General features: G+C 34.9%; 1 protein-coding gene across 6 annotated transcripts in view; it reads left to right on the top strand.

Moving 5' to 3' along the window:
• The window catches only part of msi (musashi), a 147,063-nt gene that overhangs the window by 77,309 nt on the left and 47,904 nt on the right, over positions 1-21,850 (top strand). For 4 of the 6 annotated variants that reach the window (XM_064692916.1, XM_064692902.1, XM_064692884.1 and 1 more), the window contains one exon: positions 18,288-18,332. The exons of the other annotated variants lie outside the window; for them this stretch is intronic. In XM_064692916.1, coding sequence (XP_064548986.1) covers positions 18,288-18,332 — 45 coding nt within the window. The remainder of the gene's footprint in view (positions 1-18,287; positions 18,333-21,850) is intronic. 6 annotated transcript variants of the gene reach the window in all.

The raw sequence follows: 21,850 nt of genomic DNA, 5'->3' as shown, positions 1-21,850 counted from the left end.
ATTTTTTTGTTTTTAAATTTATTTATTTTAATTTTCCAATATTTAAGCCTAATTTAAATAATAAGTAATTATGTTTAATATTTGTTTTATCTGTATATTTATATATTTTATTTTCCCATGATTTAAGCTTAATTTAATGCATGTTCAATCTTTATTTACATACTGTCAGAGCTTATCTAGCTTTTTGTAGCATACAAATTGATAACAATAATTCAGTCAAATAATTCATAAATATATTGAATAAATCAATTTTGCAATGTTTCAATCAAATTCTCTGAAATGAAAATGCATCAGTGAATTCCGCTGATTTTACTCACAAATCGTGTGCTGCATTTTGGGGGCAAGGCATCTATTAAACATTTATGAGCTGTGAAATCATGTTTTATTTATGAAATCTCCAAAAAAAAAAAGAAATCGAAATGTACATGGCAACATTTTGACCAACAGTTTTACAGTTTTCATAAATTATAGCATAGAAAACGCATTTGATCGAAGCGCAAAATGAAAAACTGTATAAAGCAAAGACAAACAACATATATTACATAATGTTGCAAGTACGAGTTGCGATTTGATTGTGATTGTTGTTGTTGTTGTTGCTGTTGCTGTTGCTGTTGCACGCTCGCCGTATTTGGCGACTCCATGGCTGCTGCTGTTGCAACAAATACAACAACAACAACAACAACAACAACACGTGCAAGCAGCGATTTAATGTGCGATTTGGTCGCATCTGTTCCGCATTTACCCCGAGATTGACAATTTTTACTTCTTCGACAAAACAAGCTGCCGGCTGTCTGGCAAATCGTTTTTATGCTTTTAAGGAAATTACACGCAAAACAAACAAAAAATGGCTTTTTATACGCCAGCAGAGGGTATTATAAATCCGACACGAAGTGTGACGTTCCCATGAAGCATATGTTTCTTTTTTTCGAACAGAATTTTAAGCTGAATCAATATAGCTTATGCTTAGTAAACTAGTCTCAGCTGCCTTTTTTTTTTGGTGCAAATAGTATATATATGTATATATAAGAATCGAGCGAATTGTATAGCTATATAGCACATCTGCCATGGGATTAATCGTTCGATAGTTAAGTTCATGTATGATTATTTTTTTTGTGTTTGAATATATCTTGACCAAACATCTTTTTTAAAGCGCCTAATTCACAGCATCAGACAACTCAATCATAAGCTGCACTCGAAATTATTCTATCCAAAATAATAGGTAAATAAATAATAAATAAATTGATAAAATATAAATATATAACAAATATGTAAGGGCAGTTAATGTTCGGCTGTACGAAAACGTTTTATTGTTCTTGTTATTTATTTGTTTTTAATTTTGCATACTTTTGTTTTCTAACTATCTGATGAATGACACATATCTCGCTGTTGTTGTTGTTGTTGCTGCTGCTGCTGCTGCATTGCTAATAAACTTTAGTGCAATATTAGCTGTGGCAACAAATTGCGCTTGCGTTCCCGCCCCGTTCGCCTGTCGCCCCTCGCCAGCCGCCCGTTTGCTGCTTTTGTACAATGTGTTGCATGATAATAAAAATGTTTGCCAAATGGCGCGCACAGCATTTATACAATGGCTCTGAGGCCTTTTGCGTTTGGGGGCTCGGTTTGTTGGCTATTTGGCTTTAGTGATGAGAGAGAGAGAGCGGTTGGTGTGTATGGGGTGTGCCGGGAGGGGTAAGCGCCTTTGTTGCTGTTGTTGTTGCCACCAGCACTGACTTGGCATTGTTTGCTTTGCAATCATCAGCTACCACCCAGCCAAACTCGAACTGTTTCTTTTGCTGATTCCTCTACCGCCACACAATGGGGAATGTGCATGTTTCCAATTATGGCGCTCAAAAGCCAGCCAACAGTAACAGCAGCAACAACAGCAACAGCAACAGCAACAACTATGGAACAATAGAAGATGATAATGATTATGCTGATGATGTTGCTGATGATTGTAATGATGACTAGCACAAAGCGTTGCAGCTACTTCTCGATGCAAATGCATATTTCCACACATCCAAAATTGAAAATATGCATAAAACAAAAGCCTTATATAAAACATTAAAAACAAAAAAAAAGAAGGAAAATTTGCAGTTTGTAGCTGGCTAATGCATTTTTCCACTTGGTAAACGCATGTGCCTATTTTTGATGGTATTGTAAAAAATATTACTTTTATGCGAATGCATTAAGTTTGAGTTTTTTTATGTTCACGACATCTTAGAAATCGGGCTGTGCAGCTAAATAAAACGTGTGGCAAAGTGTGCTAAACTAAATGTTTGCAGAACTATTTGATATGCCAAACACAGTCTATAACGAGAAAGAACGGCTGTCTTCGGCACGCTGAAGATTTAATACCCTTCCAAACCCAACATTTTTATAATGCTCATAATGCTTTGCCCGTATCTAAGAAGCACAGAAAAAATTGTTAATACCGAATATGGTGAAGTTACAGATTTCGAGACAAAATTATAATACCCTCTGTAAGGGTATAAAAAGCTTCAATGTACAGTAGAATATCACAATATTATGATATACAAAGAAAGATATCACAAAATTAAAAAAAACATCAAATCTATGAAAAGAATCAAAGAATCACAACTATCTTTATTTAGTTTTTCTTTTTGTTTCTTACATTTTCTTATTTAGTTTTTCTGCAAAAGCAAGTCTTGATTTGGTATAAAAAGTAAATGTTCAATAACAAAAATTGATCTTCACAATATTGTCATGATTATCATTTCGTACTGTCTGTTAACTCTTTTGGCAGTTGATTTTATAAAAGTCAAAATAATCCACTCAAACTGAAGGTAACAACTACAAACATACATAAGTTTATCGGATCCATTCAACATGATTCAGACCGTAAAACAAACAGCGGATTTCCATTGAATTGCATTCAAGTGAACATGCATTTATTCATATTGCTTTTCTTTTCTGGGTTATTCAACTTCAAGTTCGATTTACTTAGCGCACGAATGTCAAGCGTGCGACTTTATTTAAATTTACATACATATATATTGTACGCCATAAATCCTTATGCAAATAACAAGTACATGGCCTTGTCAAAAATAAATATGAATAAAATGTAAGTATAATAAATAAATTGTGATAAACATGTTCAGAACAGCTGCTTGCAAATTGTGTGTTTGGCTGTTTGCTCTAAGCCCCAAACTGGATGAATCTCCAAAAAATGAATGCGACATGTCTCAAGTTGTATTTTGTTGTTGTTGCCTGTTGCCGCCTGACGTGGCCAACAAAATTGTATCTTATGGATGCGCAGCACGTTTTCAATTCGACCAAAGAACCCTTTTGGCATGCATTAAGGCAAACAGTTTTATGGCAAATTAAATGCAATTAAGTGCACACACACGCCCGGCCTACCCACTCCCCCCACACACACACACACACACACTCTGTGTGGCAGATTGATGATGCCATAAACATTTAAGTGCATTAAAAAACCAAATACCAAATTGTCATCAAATATGGCTTAAACGAACTCACGAATTTGGATCGCAATTAATTTTATTGTTGACAAAATTCACCCTTTGAGTCATTTAACACCTCATTTGACACACCTGTGAAAGTGTTTGAATAAATGCATTGTACAGAAGTTGATAAATTTTCAAAGCCGTAAATTACGCATGCTTGCCTATGTCAACGCCTTATGGCTTAATATACACACAAATGTGTATGCAGCAGCTTCTCTTTATACCCTGTACCAAAAATATGGATTAGCAAAAGAAAAACATTGGATATGCACACTTAGAAATCGAATGTTAGCGGGCAATCGTATCCGATATAAGGTCAATAATAAACATTTAGTATATTTGTCCATTTTATGGGCTTTCCTTACAAATTTGTGTCGGAACTCTTTTCAATCATCAAATTAACGAGCGCATTTGGAAATTATGTTTTTTTATAGAAGCGCAGAAATTAAGTTTCGATACTCGATAGACGTCACACATGTTATCGATATATGATACTCACAAATAATTCTTCGAATTGAGAGATCCATTTAGCTAAAATTATCGATAGTAAGTAGGATATAAGGATCAATGTTATTGATATAGTATGATACTCATAAATGATTATTCGAAGTGAGACATCAATTTAGCTAGCTAAATAAAATTATCGATCGTAGTATAATCGATTATCGACAGACGCCATTCTTGATGCTATTATTATAAATTATTCACAAATAAATCTTAACACTGTCTATCGATAACTAAAGAGTTATTTTATAATAGTCGATAAACGCTACTGTCATTTCAAATTTTTAAAATTATATTTATGCGGATAGACTAAAGCTTTCAATTGAATTAGTTGATTACAAGGTAGCTGTCAGTCGAATACCCTTAGTAGAGCTACTTGTTTGTCTTTCTTTTAATTTAATTAACAATATTTTAACGCCTACTTTTGCCACAAAGCTATGTGTCAGAAATGTATGTCAGAAAATATAGAATTAATAAAGACAGAAGAAAATTCAATTCGTCATGCGATGTCGTCCGAAGGTTTAACAGGCTTTTAACTGGGTCGGAGCAGAGTCGCCTGCTGCTTCTGCTGCTGCTGCTGCTGCTGCTGCTGCTGTTTCTGCCACTTCAACCTTGATAAGTGAAATCTAAAGGCGCACACACGATTTCCGCAAGTGGCTTTTGCCAACTTTAAATGAAAACCTGTTAAAGGCAGGCCCGGGCATAAGCAACACATGGGGGGGTGAAAGAAAGAAAAACATAAAACTCGGTCTAAAAAGGAACCACGCACAAAACTTTTTTCCTTTTTGTTAAAAGGAAACGACTCGAACGGGCTGCTCTGCCAGTTGGCCAGAATAAGCTGAGATGTGCCGGCCGGGGCCATGCAAAGCAAACGTGTGCAGTTGCCTACCTGTTTTGCTGTGTGTCGACACACACACACACACACACACACACACTCGCACACACAACTTCGCAGTTCGCAGTTCTACGTCTTCAGTCCAGTCACGCCACTCGGCCGCCTGTTTGAGTTCACTTGCTGAGTTCAAGGTGAAGCGACCACAGCTTGTATACCCTGTATATACCTCTCATTTTGCACCCCATACTTAAACTCATGGAGCTCTTTGGGTCTGGTCTTGGATCTGGTCTTGGTATAGTGTCATTTGCTGCTGCTGCTTTTTGCTCGTCGTCTGCTTGGCTTCCTTTTGGACCATATGTCTGTGCGTTTCTTTCCTTTTCTTCTCTGCTTGCTCCCATTTGCTTGAGCGCAGTCTTTAGTGCCAGCTCTTTGGGCACATAATTACACGCTGCTAGCACATATGACCCAATGCAAATGCCTCGGCAGTGAAAAATTACTGCAAGAGTCATTCGTTAAGTCTGCAAGAATATAAAAGCAGCAAATACACACACAAAAAAGGCAATAACAAATAGGACTCGGTTTATGTCGCACTCGGTAGACTCTGAAAGACTTAATTCCCTGTGCTTGGTACAGAAAAACTGCAATCTTCAAAGCAAACAGCACAGTTTAAGGAATTCAGTCGCTTGTGCTTAATAACATCTGCAATACTTTGAAGACTGGAAAATTGGTTGTGTGAATTCAATAATTAATTCGAATGTGTTGATTATATTTAAAGAAGGTTTTTAATAATTAAAACTTGATCAATTTTGATATATTTCTGTCAGAATCTGAACCCAAAAAATTTGCAATAAATTTAACAATGAGTTTAATTTTGGAGTAATTCGATAAATTATTGATCATGATTTTTCTTAAACCTTTCTTTGATGTTAAATTTTTTCTTATATATAAAAATACCTAAGCTATCAAATATTTTACTGGTGACAATTTGGATGCCTTGCAACACTGGCTGCACAACTTTCGCCAGTGATGTTTATTTCAAGTAATTATTGTCAACATTCTCTAACAGTTCATATCCATCTGTTCTCACAGTTATATGCAGCTCATAATTAATTATGAATATGTGTCATATTCATGGAGCACACAAGATATTTCCAAAATTGAATACCATATACTCCTAGCTCGAAATTGGCTGCTCTGCTGGCCTCTTCGCTTGAAATCAAAATTTAGCGAAACTGTCATCATGCCAGTCAAGGCTCGATTCAATTCAACTGAATTTAGAAATGAATAATTGCATTGAGTGAAACTTTGGGTTCAATGTGACATGAGATCATCCTCGAATTGCCCCCGATGTTTGGCAAAGGGTATCAACAGACAACCGATTCGCATAATGTATACGTATGCATGTATATAATATATACGTATATATGCGCCATAAATCACACACTCAGTTGCCGCTGGGGCGCCAAAGCCTAGACAAGGGGCCAAAATGGCAGGTAAAAAACGCGTGTGGACAAGGCCGGAAAGCTGCGTCAGCGAAGCGCCAAGCGTTGTGCGCATCAAAGCGTATAAAAAATAGCTCTAGGGTGTAGGGGCGGGGCACAGGCTGCGGGGGAACGGAGCAAAGCGAGGCGTTGCCAAGAGTTCACTTCAGGTTGTCATCTGTGTTGAAAAATCATGTTGAACTTTTAGATCAAGCAGAGAGTGTATTTATCAGTCGGTTTTATGCGAACATAAATCAATTTTGTGCGCTTTTAAATGCTCTGAAAAATTTGCCATAATCAAACGATTTGTTATTGCCCAAAGAGCCTCTTTGCTTCAAAAGGGGGCGTGGTCTCTGTGGGTGTGTGTGGTTGTGTGTTGCAGAAGCGTAATTAAATTTCAATTAATGCTTTCAACGAGCTGCTTTTGTGTGCGTCTATTTGTGTGTGTTCATTTGTGTGTAACGATATTAATTAAACGTGTTGAGGACTTATTAAAAATTGTTGCACCAGCACCAGCAGCAGCAGCAACAACAACAATAACACAAACCGCAAATCGACTATTAAAACAGCGGTGACTGTTGTTGCTTTCCAGCTTTAACTGTGCAACCATAATAACAAACACTTTGCTGTTGCCTTAAGACCAAATCGCGTTACGACTACAAAAATGGAGCAGCTGTTGATTTTTCTCAACAATTTCTCTCGTTGCTGTTGCTTTTGTTGTTATTGTTGCCATTGTCACTTTTGATGTGAAACGCCTTAAAAAGTTTTTCACATTGATGTTAAGGAAAATGAAAGTTGGCTTTCTGCGGCAAAGACATTTATGACAGTTGCATCAAAATCTGCTCGCTGAAAATGTTGTTGAAAGGAAATCAAATTGAAATTATGCTCGCAGTATGGCTACGGTGAGCAGCGTCCGGGTTCGAATCCCCTTGGCTAGTTCGCCTGAAGCAAATTTGTGGCTTAAGGTGGCTGAAGGTCAAAGTGTGGCCTCTGCTATTGAAAACCTGGATTGACAATTTATGCTGAATGCTTATGCTGAACATATAAATCGGGTTGTATTCAATATTTCAATATGAGTCCAAGTCTTTGATTTATATTTATATATTTTTATATATCATATTATTTATATATGTTATACTAGCGGGTATAACCCGGCCTTGCCCGTGGCACGTATGTTATAAAATCAATGTTTTCAAAAAGCTTTGAAAATGATTTTGAAACTGATCGACCGGGAATCAAACAACTTTTATGCAAATCGGACAAAACTTAAAATTCACCAAAAAAATCTTTGAAATGCATTTTCCACCGAAGGGGTTTAGATTTTGCGACAAATGTGAAACACGTTTCAAATGATTTTTCTTATAGATCTTTGGAAACGAATTTGAGCGCGAAACGTCACCTAACAAATCTTTGACCTCCATTTCCACCAAGGAGGAACGGATTTTTTGAAAAGTGTGAAACACCCCTCAAATGAATTTGAACAAACATCTTTGAAAATAAGTTTGGGGCCGATCGGATGGTAAACAAAAAACTTTCATACAACTGTTTTCCGCCAATTTACCACTGTTGCGGGTGGAATTTCCCAAATCGCTGAAATACGTAGTTATTAAGTTCTTATGTAGAGCTTTGAAAATAAGTTTGAAGCAAATCGGACACGACTTAAAACTTCGCCCAAAAAATCTTTAAATCGCATTCCCCCCGAAGAAGTTTGAATTCTGCGAAAAGTGTGAAACACGTATCAAATGATTTTTCTTATAGATCTCTAGAAATGAATTTGAGCGCGAAACGTCACCCACCAAATCTTTGACCTCTATTTCCACCAAGGATGAATGGATTTTCCTAAAAGTGTGAAACACGCCTCAAATGAATTTGAACAAAGATCTTCGAAAATAAGTTTGAGGCCGATCGGATGGTAAACAAAAAAGTTACATACAAACGTTTTTCGCGATTTTTCCACACTTGCGGGTGGAATTTCCCGAAACCCCGTCTTAACGTGCACCTACATCACATAAGGTAACTACAGTGAAAATTTCAGCTTCCTAGCTCTTACGGTTTGGGCTGTGCGTTGATCACCAATCAGTCAGTCAGTCAGTCAGTCAGTCAGTCAGTCAGTCAGTCAGTCAGTCAGTCAGTCAGTCAGTCAGTCAGTCAGTCAGTCAGTCAGTCAGGACAAACAGTTTTATATATAGAGATTATTTATATATATTGTATCATTTATATATATTTATTTGAGTATTAAACATAGGACTATCAGCTGTTCAAAGACTTATTTAAAAATTGTTAGACTTGGAACTGGAGTCTGCACTTAGTTAGAATAAGTATTTAAGGCTCTCCAAATTATTATTAAATTATTACTCTGTATTACAACGATTAACCGCCCATAATGAAAGCGTCGTGTGCTTTTAAATTTTCTCTTTCAATTTCTAAAAGTTCCTATATTAATTGTTTTCAATTTTCTTTAGTTTAAATATTACCAATTATTAGTCATATCATATTTCTACACAATTTTAGCTTGGTCTGACAGACGTTCTATAACTCATTAAATTGATTCATTCTCGTTGCTTAGAAATTTAATTTATTTCTGCAATTTTCCTTAGCATTTGATCTAGCTTATTTATACGTTTTCGGCATTCTATATAAATCGCTTTAGACGGCTTTTTGGCATGTTTGCAAATATTTACAAATTTTAACACGTTTTGTTTACCCCCAAAATTTGACACACGCAGCCGGCGGCAAGAATTTTGATTTTGACCCAAAATTTTGCGTTTAGCAGCGAGCAATCAGGAAAAGTAAATAAAAATATAAATAAATATGCACGATTTATAAACATTCAAGACTGTAGATGCCATTAGGAATATTCTTTTCTATGATGAAATTTATTAACATAATAAAGTAGTTTTCGTTAATACGAAACTGTTTCCTTTTCCATTTAATAATGTTCTTTTCTCTGTTGAAATTTATTAACTTACAAAGTATTTAGAGTAGATTTTTATTCAAATACTTTTATTTCTGGTAGTTTTTTTTTAATAGAAAACTGTTTCCATTTTCATTTCAGCTTGTAGGGAATATGTTTTGCCCAACAGCGCAGCACATCATTGGCTTTCCCTTGGTTTAATTTATCCCCTAACTAGATTCTATGGCCTTATATAAAATGTGGAGCGTATTCTCATATTTCTCATTTTGCGCAACTTGAAGGGGGCAGCTTAGCTCTTATCTAAGGCGCAATATTATGGAAACACATTTTCATTACATATACCCTAGCGGCAGGCTGTCCATTACAAATACGCGAAAAATTTGCAGCAGACTTGTCTAATATAACTATATATAAAATATACTCGAAAAGTATTGAGAGCTGAGCTCGTAATGCGTATCTATCCTTCATAAGAACTTGGTAAACAACATTGCTCTACTATATCATATATATATCTCCTGGAAACAATCAATTGTAAATTGCACTTTTGTCTGGTATATAATTTCTTGTTTTTTAAATAAACTACCTTTAATTTTGACAATAGTTAAATAAGCTTTAGATACTTTACGAACTATCTGGCAGCAATTCAATTAGAACTTTGTCCAGGGTATTCACATTTTTGGCAGCTGCTCTGGCTGGTATCGCAATAGTTATGAAATGTTCATACGCTCTGCAGACATGTCTAAACATTAACATGGACACACATAGCCACGACGAAAATCTAACAAGAGCTGCGCCAGAGCAAAAGTAACTACAACGATAACAAGAACCCTTTTGTGGCCCCCTTACATAAGCCCAGTCATGTGTGAGTTTGCATTTGTGTGCGTGCGTCGTGTGTGTGTGTTTTTGGGCTTCCTTTGTGCCATCATGAAAAGCAATTTCATGTTATGAATCCTTTTTTCTGGCCAAGGCGAAATAGCGCGCCATTTTTGTATTTATTGTACAATAAAATATTATATTTACAGTAAACGAAAATGCGGCCCCATTCGATTGTGTGTGTGTGTGTGTGTGTGTGTAACCCTCTCCTTTTGTGTGTGTGTGTGTGTGGCACACTAATAGCTAAAAAGTTGCCCACCTACCGCTCCCCCCTTAACAAAGCTCGCTGCTTGCTGTGCTTGTCCTTCCACTCACAGAGCGACCGCGCCCGCGCCCGTTCCTCCCCTCCCTCATCCCTTATCCAAAGCCTCTGCCTGCGGTTGAGTCTCGCCAACTTTTTGTACTTGAGCTGCCATTTCGCTGCTTCTCTAGACCAAACACAACAATAGCAACAACGGGCATAGCAGCAATTCGTTACGCCTCACATATCGCACACCCGCCAAAGCACACACCCTCACACACACAAACACACACAGGCACACTAACGCATACTTATACAATCTCCATTTCCGCCCCAAAAACTGAAACGTATATGTTAAGGCCATACGATCGAATTGCAGATGCTCTCTTTTAGTAGAAAAGACCACATACATATATATATATATATATGTGCATATATAAATATATATAAATAAAACCTTTTTCTTTTATCGTTTTATTTATTTCTTAAATAATATTTCCCGCTCTAACTTTCACATTCTTGTATAAACACATCTCACCTTTGGTTTTGTTTACTCATAAATCAAATATCGTTGCTCTAACTTTTAAAACACTTGAGAACAAGACATGCAAGAAAAAATCGTGTATGGACAACTTTTAATACTAGCAGAGAGAACTTTTATAAATACTCAACTTTTGTGGCTAAATCTCCCATTGATTTCTCTGCTTGTTTTTTCATTTATACCTGCAACACCTATGGCCATGCATAGAGTATTAAAAGTTTGCTATACTTCTCCGCACATGTCAAAATATATATGTATATGTTGAAACTGAAACTATTTTCTGCGTATTTGTAAGATTTCGCCATTGGATAAAGTTGCTGTGCAAAAAAGACAGCCTAAATGCGTGGCCCAAAAGTAGACTACAGAAAAATACACACACACACTCTCACACCAACTGACACAGACACACACACACACACACTGTGTGTGCGATATGCTCAATTTCTATTACGATTTCGATTATTTGTTATTTGTTATTGTTGTGTATTGTGATATTCTAGCAATGGTTGTTTTTTCTGCTCTACTCACAATTGTTGTTGTAGTTCTTGTTGCTAGTCATGTTTCACTGCCTTTTTTTTCATCTTCTTCTTCTTGTTATTTGTAACTGACAACATTCGTATTGCTCGTTGCCCAAAACTGCCAACTGCATGAAATTTTATACTTGGTAAAAAGTTAGCTTGTATCAATTTTACTTATTTTCTTACCCGCGAAGTGACAATGTGTTGTTATGTGGGTGTTTGGGTGTTGTGTGTGTGTGTGTGTGTGTGTGTGTGTGTGTGTGTGTGTGTGTGTGTGTGTGTGTTCGTGTAATTTTATAGCGAAAAAAGCGACTGCTTTAGAGTGCAACTTGTTGCCAGGCCAAAGAAATTTCTTAAGATGGATCTATTGATAATGCTCGAAATTGAATTGAAATATTTATTCACTATACTCTATGCTGCTGTTTGTTTATTATATTAATAGGTATATATTTTTTATATCCAAATTTTAATTATTTATCTCTATTAAGTATACCGTTAAATAATATTCTATTTACAAGCTTTCCACATAATCATTTCCCATTGCTGACCTCTAATTTAAGTTCTCAACTATTTGCTTAAAGTGTCTATTCATGGCATATTCTTAACTGACACTTTTATTATACAATTTGCACATTTATCATATCCATTAAAATCAAACTTTATAAAAATTTACATACAAATTGAACCAATTTTGTATCCATTCTGGTTTGCCTTTTAAGTTCGATGTAAAAAAGGAAAAAATAAAACCAATTTGCCAACTGTCCTCGAGTCGCCCACAATTTGAAACTTTTTGCTCAAGAATTTTGTTTTCTTGATTTTTATTGTTTTTACTGCACGGCATTTGGACTTGTCATGAGTTTCGTCCATTTTCTGGCCGTTGTGTTGGAAATTAATAGACGTAAACCGTAAACCTGATACTTTCTCACTGTCAGCGCTTGCTCTACTTATTGCCATAGACATATAGCATATCAAACTGGGGGATTGACGTTCTATCGAGTTGTGTACAGTAATTGCATTGACAGTCGGGTGCAAAATGTAAAGTTTTCCATTTTAATAGTCACATATGTCAGTTTTCATAAAGCCACGAGCATTTAAAATTGATGAGACCTCTTAACGACGGCAATTTAACGCATATGCCTCGAATGCGACATGGTTTCGGGTGCCCATAAATGGCATAATTAACGCATACTAAATGATATCCATGAAACTGTTGTGGACGCTCGTCGCGCTTGTCCTCGTTAAACTGCATAAAATCGATGAAAAGCCGCTAAGAAAGATTATTTATGCACATATCGAGCGTTGGCCAGAGTTCACATTGTTTGTTAATTATGAAATATAAATGGATTGGGTGAATACTGGGCGAAAACATATATGTGAGGTATATCAAATATGTCGGAGCTCAATATCAATACTGATTTATATTGAAATCTATATTTATATGACTTTATTTCATCGATTAAAAAACAAAATTTACCATATATGATATTAAGGCATATTATATATATTAAGGCATATTAATAGTTAAGGCTTAAAAAATACTTGAATAATTAGTTGAGCAGGCTTGATAGAATAATAACTTAATAGGTGCGAAAATATATGTGAGAAAACTAAACAATGATTCGATTATAATGAAGTTAAATATGCTGGAGTTCAATATTCAGACAGATTTATATTTAAATCCGTTTTGATAGTTAGGATTGTGGTAAAGGTAAAGTAAAAAAATATAGAAGAACTTGACCGCAATTAATGGTTATTCATCAAAAACGAAAAGAAACTCAATTGTTTAAAAATCAAGTTTAATAAAAACAAAGCCTAAAGGTCTCCAAACATTTTGTTAGTTATGGTCATAAGCTTAAGTGCACTTCAGCTTAATTTGGAAAATGGTAGCGAAATGAAGCTTTAGTAAAAAAATGCCATACAAATTTGTTGTAAGCATCACTCGTATTATTTTTTGCAGTGCAGGAAGTGCAGACACAACTCAACCTGGCCAAAAGCGTAAAACCAACACGAACCAGTCGAAAATTTAAACAGTTTGTTTTTTTTTTCTCATATGCAATTATAAATATTTCATTTACATTTTTGTCGACAAATGGAATAAATGCTATAGACACACCATATATATATATATATGTATATATATAAATATAATTTATAATCTTATGCGCATATCTGTATTCATATGGATGTGTTACTTCATGAGATTGACGGGGCAAGCGCAGATATTTTGTTCGAGTCGACGATTTATGTGGGGCGGGCCCTCAAGGTTAACTGCAACAAGCAAAGCGAACTGAAATAACAAAGCGAATGCATGCAATTAAAATGCAGTTTATGGTTGCTATAATAATAATAACAGCAACAACAGCAACAACAATTATTACAACAATTTGCAACAATAACCGCGCGTAACCAGTCAACCTCAGAGGCAGCAAAAGAAACAACAACAATAAACCGTAGTCTAAAGCCCCGCAAGTATGAATTGCAGTCAGTTGCAATTCGTCATTCAAAGGCTTACACACTCCTATACGTATTATACAGATATCTATATATATATATATATATATATATATATAGTTCACTCTGTGTCCGATTTGTGCGTTAAGCTCGCTGAAACGTAAAACTGACAACGAAAAATATGGGCAACGCCATGCTGCGCGGCTTATACAACGAGAGCTGACAGAGTTGTCAAATAGCGCATAGGGATTTGAAAAGAATGTGTAGTAGAAAGGGTTTTTTTTTTTGCTTTTATATAATTCTTATAAACTTTTACACTGCGCAACCATATTTGAACTTAACCGATTTTAATGGGTTTACACTAGTTTACTTTGTTAGACAAATTAAGTTCATATCAGAGAGTACCTTTTCGGGAAATACTTATCTGTTATCGGATGAATAAATTTCATATTTTGTGGCACAACATAACATTCTACTTAAATTTTATATTGCGGTTGGTTCTCCTCACGGATTCAAGGCCTTTTGCACTTAAACTTTGAATCGATTAAAAGTGTTGCGTACATTTTAAATGCCAATTCTCAGAAAGACCGCACGCATTTTTAATTGGCGAGTACAAAGGAACCGATTTATATTTTAATTTGTACACATTTGTTAAAAACTGAAAATGTATTAATTCAATTAATGTATTTAATTTTCTTTGCAGGTAAGCGACAACTCTGGTCAACAACAAGTATACATTGGGTATGCAGCTAAAATTCGTAAATAATTCGTAGAGCTTATTAAAATATATACCATATAATACTATATTTATATAGAAAACAATATTTATGCTTTAACCTTATCATATTTATAATATCGAAATTCTATTTATATAACAACAACAACAACAACAACCGCCTCATTCACCCGCAGCATTTGTAATTTGCATTTACTGTAGTTTATTTTGCATACAACACATTTAACTTTCGAGCCAAAAACACAAAGTAATAATAATAAAAACAAACAAACATTAACCATGTGCATACCCTAACCGCATCCAGAAACAAGACCTTGCTCCAAACAAAATTTTCGCTTTTATCTAGTGCAACAAATCGTAGCAGCTGTGGTAGAAGCGGCAAATTTCTATTATATATTGTATTTGCATAAACAATTTATGGCAGGAAATTAAAAATGCTTTTTGTTTGACAATTTGCCAAACATTTTATATCCGCATTTAGGCAAGAAGATTCGAAACAGTTGCGCCAAATTGAAATGCAAATGCCAAAACTGATGCCCATCCAGCAGAATTTTGTTGAGAATCTTCTATCTCTTTTTTTTAACATTTTTTAATTTGTTTTATCAAGTGATTCAAATCTACTAGCTTATTTATATATTAAATATATTAAAGAAATTATATAGTATATTTCATATAATTATCTCAGTCACGGAAACTGCGCAATAATTTATATTTGGGCCTGTGAATATGCATATGAATATATTAAATGTATTCACAAGTTTTTCACTTGCCTGATTTTCGTAATGTGCGAAAATTCATGAGTGCAATTTATGCTCCTAATTACGAGTTTGCCGCAGGCATTTCCCCGTTCATCCCCCCTCTTTCACTCATTAGCCTTTTCAGTGGTTGGCTCGAGTGTTTATGCTGCTGCTGCTTGTTGACATTTTGGTGTCACGGATTTATTTGCCCGTCGAGCTTTTGCTGGCTAACGGGGCTTTTAGCCTACGACGCGAATAATTAGGGTAGAAGACACATGACTGTCAGCTGAAAAAGATGCCGAAAAGTGTTGCCGCTTTAAAGAGTTGACTGTTCAACGTTGTGGGAAATATAGCTAAAACAGGTCTAAAAATCTGTGTCAGTTAACATGGGATGAAAGCGCTTTTAGCTAAACAAGAAAGAACTTGTACAATGGCTAACATTTCTGCTTAGTACTTAGAAGACGATAACATAACATAACATAACGTAGCTATTTTAGTGTGCCTCACGGGACAACATAGATTAACTTAATTTGGGTACAGTAAGCTATGTATGCTATTCAGAAAGCTTTAGTCAAACTAGCATTGTCTGATATTAACATAGATTAACATGCAAGTCTCACAACAGAGTTGTTTACTGCAAGTATTTAACACAACTCAGTTTCATTAACATAGCTCAGCTGCTGTTATTTGTGTAGGCTGTTAACATAACCTTAGCATCTGAGTAACTTCAGCAAAAGCAGAAACATATAGCCTCAGCATTATTTATGTCTCAGTTAACATAGATTAATATGCAAGACTCACAACAGAGTTGCTGCTATTACTGCAATTATTTAACATAACTCAGTTTCATTAACATATCTCAGCTGCTCTTAGCTGTGTAAGCCGTTAACATAACTTAGCACGAGAGTTACTTCACCTAAAGTAAATATAATTAAAAAACTGAATTCTTGTAGTTAACATACATAGTTCGAATACCATTAACATAATTCAGTTACAATAAACAGACTATCTACAGAGAAAATAAAAAGAGACACAGCTGCAGAAGTTATTGAAATTAATATGGTGCTATTGAGCAGATCATATATAAATATATCATATATAAAATTTAAGTATATATTCTAAATAAAATCAACCAAAATACTTCACATACCATTTCTGCTTTTCAACTGTTGGATTTAAATAAAAAATATTAGGTTAATATCAAAGCAGGCTTATATCAATTCAACATTTATCTTATTATCAGTTCATGTGTGTTATCAGCTTTCAATAATTGGCACATAATTATATGTATATACATTTGAGGTTTAATGCAATCAATATTATGCATACGTCCCATACGCAGAGTTTGTTCATATCATTTATTCCAATTATGGCAGCAAATCATATTTATTAAATATTTAAATAAATAGACACAAACTAATACACAATTTATGGATGTCTATTTATGATTCGTGTAACTATTATCATTGATGTTGTTGTTGTTGATTTTGTTTAACTCTAGCTATTGAATTTAATTTCGTGTCTCTTATTGTTGGTGTTGTTGTTGTCTCTTAATTCTAATTGTAAGCAACTCATTTTAATAATATAAACTCATTTTTGTAGGGGCTGTAGATATAGTCGTATATGTATGTACAATCTGTACTAATTTTAGCTGTTGGTCCTTAAACCCATTCCACTCTCCCTTGTGTGTATGTTTTTGGCGCCCCAAAAAGTAGGCAAGCATAAATTACAGCAAATAAAATGCATACTGCCAATTTATACATTTTGCAAAATTTATTGCATAATTTATGCGCGTAAATAAACAAACAAAAAAGCAACTTTGGCCGCGCGGTGTGGTGGGTGGGGGGGGAGGCTGCTGCTATATTATTAATCCTGTAAATCTGCGTGGCTTACATTTGTTTATTAATTCCAACAACCAGTTTTGTGTATGATCAGCGCACATAATTGTTTGTATGTGCGCGCGTTTGTGCTTTATATAAATATTTTCTTATTTGTAAATGGTTTGGTTTTGTAATTAATTAATGAAATTTAATTGTTTTTCTGCTAGCCACAAACATGTTTGAATTTTACATCAACATTTTTAACAACTCGAATTATATATTAATTTTATTTTTAAATTTATGGCTTAACATGTAGTTGTTCATGATGCTATGTGTACACCGTACAGGTTGTACTCTTTTTATGTGAGTGCTTGTGTGTGTGTTTGTACATCATTTTCGGTATTGGACATATTTGGACGCTGGTCAGAGTGGAGTTTAACAATTGTTGTGCATTTTTGTAATCATGTTTAAATTTGTACAGAAATTATTATTAGTTTTATAAACGTTGAATTGAAAATCTTATATAATCGAACAAACGTCTGACCTGTGTGTGTGAGTGTGTGTGTGTGTGTCTCACTAACCCATTGTAAATAGCCATTATTAAGTGTGAAACATGCGTAACAAATTAAAATATTTGTGCATTTTGTATTTACAATTATATATGCGCCTTTCAAATATTGCCAGACATCAAAAACACAAAACTAAAATAACACCAATATTCTTTTACATTTAATTGATAAGCATCCAAAACAAGTGGCCGGCCATACAAACCATGTAAACCCATTTGATATTGTCCTTGTAAACACATACATACATATATACTATACACACACACACACACACACACACACACATTTAACTATGCATAGCAAATGCGCAACCCAAATGTAGTTTTTCGCATATTTATAGACAGAAATAACATTCGTTCCTCTCTCTCTCCTTTCTCTCACCATAACCCCATAACCAAAAAAAGTAAATTGCAAACATTTTTGCCAATCAATATGAAAACCAAACATCAAATTCCTAAAACCCCAGAAAAAGAGAACCCCCCCCCCCCCAACGAAAAAAAAAAGAAATTACATAGCGAGCAATTGAAAATTTTTTATACCAGTGGCGACATTTTCTTTTCTGGTTTCTTTTATATATTGCAGGTTTCAGACACCAATAAAAGCGTTTGCCTGCCTGACAGCCACAAGGTAAGCTCTAACAGCTGCTCACCGAACACAATTATCAAATACCTTTTACTTATATGCATAACCTACATCTAACTACCATCAAATACATATCTGAATAGATTTTTTTTTTTTAGCTTAATTTATATATGTCGTTTCCTAGCCTAGTCTTGTGAGATATATGTAAACCCAATTGGCTAGCTCTCAAATATTTTTCAATATAAATTGCTACAAAAAAATATTGAATTCTGTAGTTTTCAGTAGTCAGTTCAAATAATTTGTTGTATATATATTTATTTTATTTACGAAACATATATAAATAGCTTTGTGAAACAACTAATTCTATATTCAAAAATTTTTTTGAATTATTGAATTATTGTAAGTGTTTTACTTTTGGTTTTTACTTAAATTGTGATATTCCAATTTTTTTCTCTATTGCTCCCTGCAAACCTTCTGATTAGCCGTCGTTTCCCGAAACTCCCAAGTTGCCATAAAAGATTGCCTACTTTTTGGCGTCATCTAAAATCGTTCAATATTAATTAAATTTGTTACCTGATTTTATTATGTGAAGCATATGGGTACAATATTTAACCATCTACGCAACTTTTGGCCAAGATCTCAAACCCAGATTTGCTTTGTTCAGTTTTCTAATCGAGAACTTTAAAGTTTTGTTAGTTTCTGTGACTCTTCTTATATTCAACTTAAAATATCATTTAAAACCACACGCAATGTGTAAATCAAACTAATTGGTTGCAAGTATGTGAGTGCGTGTTAACAGTAAACAGGCCAATTATTAAATTGCTTTTAGCCAAAATTCTGGTCTGTCTCGTATTTATATTACGTACGTATACTCTGGGCCAAAACGTCTCAAACGACAAACAATTGCTGCGATTACCGTTAGTTGTGTGCATTGTGGCCAATAAAGCCAACAGGCAGCTAAAAGCCCTTTAAAATGCGTTTTGCTATGGCCATAACTCTGATTGTTCTTCTTCTTTTGCTGCTGCTGCTGCTGCACTTGGCCAAGAGAACACATCTTGTGGGTCAATCTGCTGCTGGGCCAGATTGCAATTATTGAGTGTGGTTGTTCGTATTGTTGTTATAATTTTATTGCCACACACACAAACAATTTGTTGAGCATACGCAGCGAACAAACTGCAACAGGTCAAAGAGTAGATGCTGCAAGTAATGTGCTACGAAGCGGGGAGGGAGAGTTAAAACGCGTAGGCCATGTTTCAATCCGAAAAGACGTTTTAATGTTTCACAAATGTGCGGGACGTGCTTATGGACGATGCGTGTGTGTGTGTGTGTGTGTGTGTGTGTGGTTGTGCCTTAACCAAACAGTTGATTATATGTTGTTGTATGTTGGTCGAGAAGCACGTTCCGGTTGTTAAACTTCAAAGGTGTTGTTCTGAGCGGCCACTGTAATGCATTTAACGACAATACATTATGTGTGCTTAATATTTCGTTTGATAATTTCTGATTGCATATATTTGTTATATATATATATTTGTGCAAATGTATGTAGCAGGCAGAAGCAGGCATCTCCGACCCCATAAAGTATATACATTCTTGATCAGCATCAACAGCCGAGTCGATTTAGCCATGTCCGTCTGTCCGTCCGTCCGTCCGTCCGTATGTATGATCGCAAGGATTTCAGAACCTATAAGAGCCTTGAAATTTTAGCTGTAGGTCCTCCTAGTCCATGCGCAGATCGAGTTTGTTTTCGATAATCGATAACTTGCCCCGTTTCCAAGTAATCGGTAAAAATCTATATCGAAATCCTGTTTATTGAACATTTTCGGAAAATAATATGAGCTAGAGTCACCAAACTTGACATGTAGCTTCTAGAAGAGAATATATATATCAAGTATCTTTCATTTTATACCTATCGCCTGTCGGAAGCAGAGGATCCAGGGTATTCCCTAGTCGAGAGCTCCCGACTAGAACCTCTTGCTTGTTTGTCGTTGCATACACTAACTGAACCTTAACCAGGTGCACCATCAAGTAATACAAAACGCAATCACTTATCCGGACTCTGTCACCAGTTGAAAGTACAACATGTTGAATGTGGCAAATAGGCTTTGCAATTTTATTGCTTCTGCTGCCGAAAATCGATTTTCATTCGAAGTGCAGACTTTCAACTGCAGTCAAGCTACAGCTGCGCCCCAACAGACAGCAGGAATAATATGAATGAAAGTGACTTTCAAACATTTCACTTTTAAAACGCTTCTGCATGCTCTAAAACAACACCTTCAGCGCTTATAAAATTAACAACATTTTATCCAGAAACCAAACTTAATAAATTATCAAGAAAATGGGTTTAGCATCTGCGGTTATCTTCTAAACTTGTTGGGCTTGGCATCTCATGCAACTGTACTTTCTTGCGCTTATACCAAAATGTTTCTTGGTAATTTTCTTGTGTAGAGAATATTTTAATCGGTTGATCTCGTCATAATTTCGACAGAAAAAAACGGCAAAATTCCGCAGGAAAAGTAAACTGGGCGAAGTTATGTCACTATGCCATTTTTTTATTTTCAAAATTTTTTTAACCCAAATTCCATAAATTACGAGCTACACATATGAGTTAAATGGAACTTACTTTATTATATAGTTAACTATCAAAAGAAGCAATTGGCAAGGTATTTTTTTAGAATTTGTTTCCTTATTTCTTTCTCAATTCATTTTTTTTAATTTTTTTGTTAATTAATTATTTTTATAGTTTAAAATGTTCTCCAAGTTGGGCAAAGCTTATCTATGTTCACCAAAAAACAAATAAAATTATCTTTCATTAATTCACATTTATGAAAGATCTTATCGTTTGATTGTTTCATAAACATTAAGTGCTTCAACTGGAATTAAATACGATATGCTAATATTTATACAATCACTTAATTTATTTAAATCAAGCGCAAAAATATTTGCTTGCTGTGCTACTTGGCATTTTCTATGAAATTGCGGTCAAACTACTTGCAAGAGCCTAAAGCTTTTGTCGTTGGTTATAACCATTATTAAATGAAATTTATTATAGTTTTAAAGTCTATTATTTCACAAACATAAAGAGCTTCACATTGCGTTTAATTCTGGGAAAACCTAACGAAAGTATAAATTCTGTCGGAGCATCGTAAATATTACTGCCTAAGTAAGTGCTCGATTTATATATATGAAAATGACAAGGCTTATAAAATTGGCTCAAATTAATGAATAATGAAACCATTTGAGCTATCATGGTTGACTTTAAATGTTTAGGCAAATGCTTTAAGCTTATATCTTTATGTGTAAGCAATGCATCTATTGAAAGCTAGTCAATTATTAACACACACACACACACACAAACACACGCACATAATGGCGATAATGACAACAATTTAGCGCACATCATAAAAGCAAAATAACAAAAGCAATTACAGAAAGGCGCCTCGTCAGCAACACACAGAGACACACGCGCACACAACCACAGACTGCTGAGACATGCACCAAGTGCACACACCCACACACACACATGTGTGGTGTGTGCAATATTTTATCCGCTAATGTGTAATTAT

Source organism: Drosophila montana, unplaced genomic scaffold (genome assembly GCF_035044405.1).
Source record: "Drosophila montana isolate Dmon_TW-CO22-7 unplaced genomic scaffold, ASM3504440v1 contig_1505_1, whole genome shotgun sequence".
NCBI classification, from domain to species: domain Eukaryota; kingdom Metazoa; phylum Arthropoda; class Insecta; order Diptera; family Drosophilidae; genus Drosophila; species Drosophila montana.
Note: the sequence above shows the minus strand (reverse complement) of the source record. Positions and strands in the feature narration are given on the sequence as shown.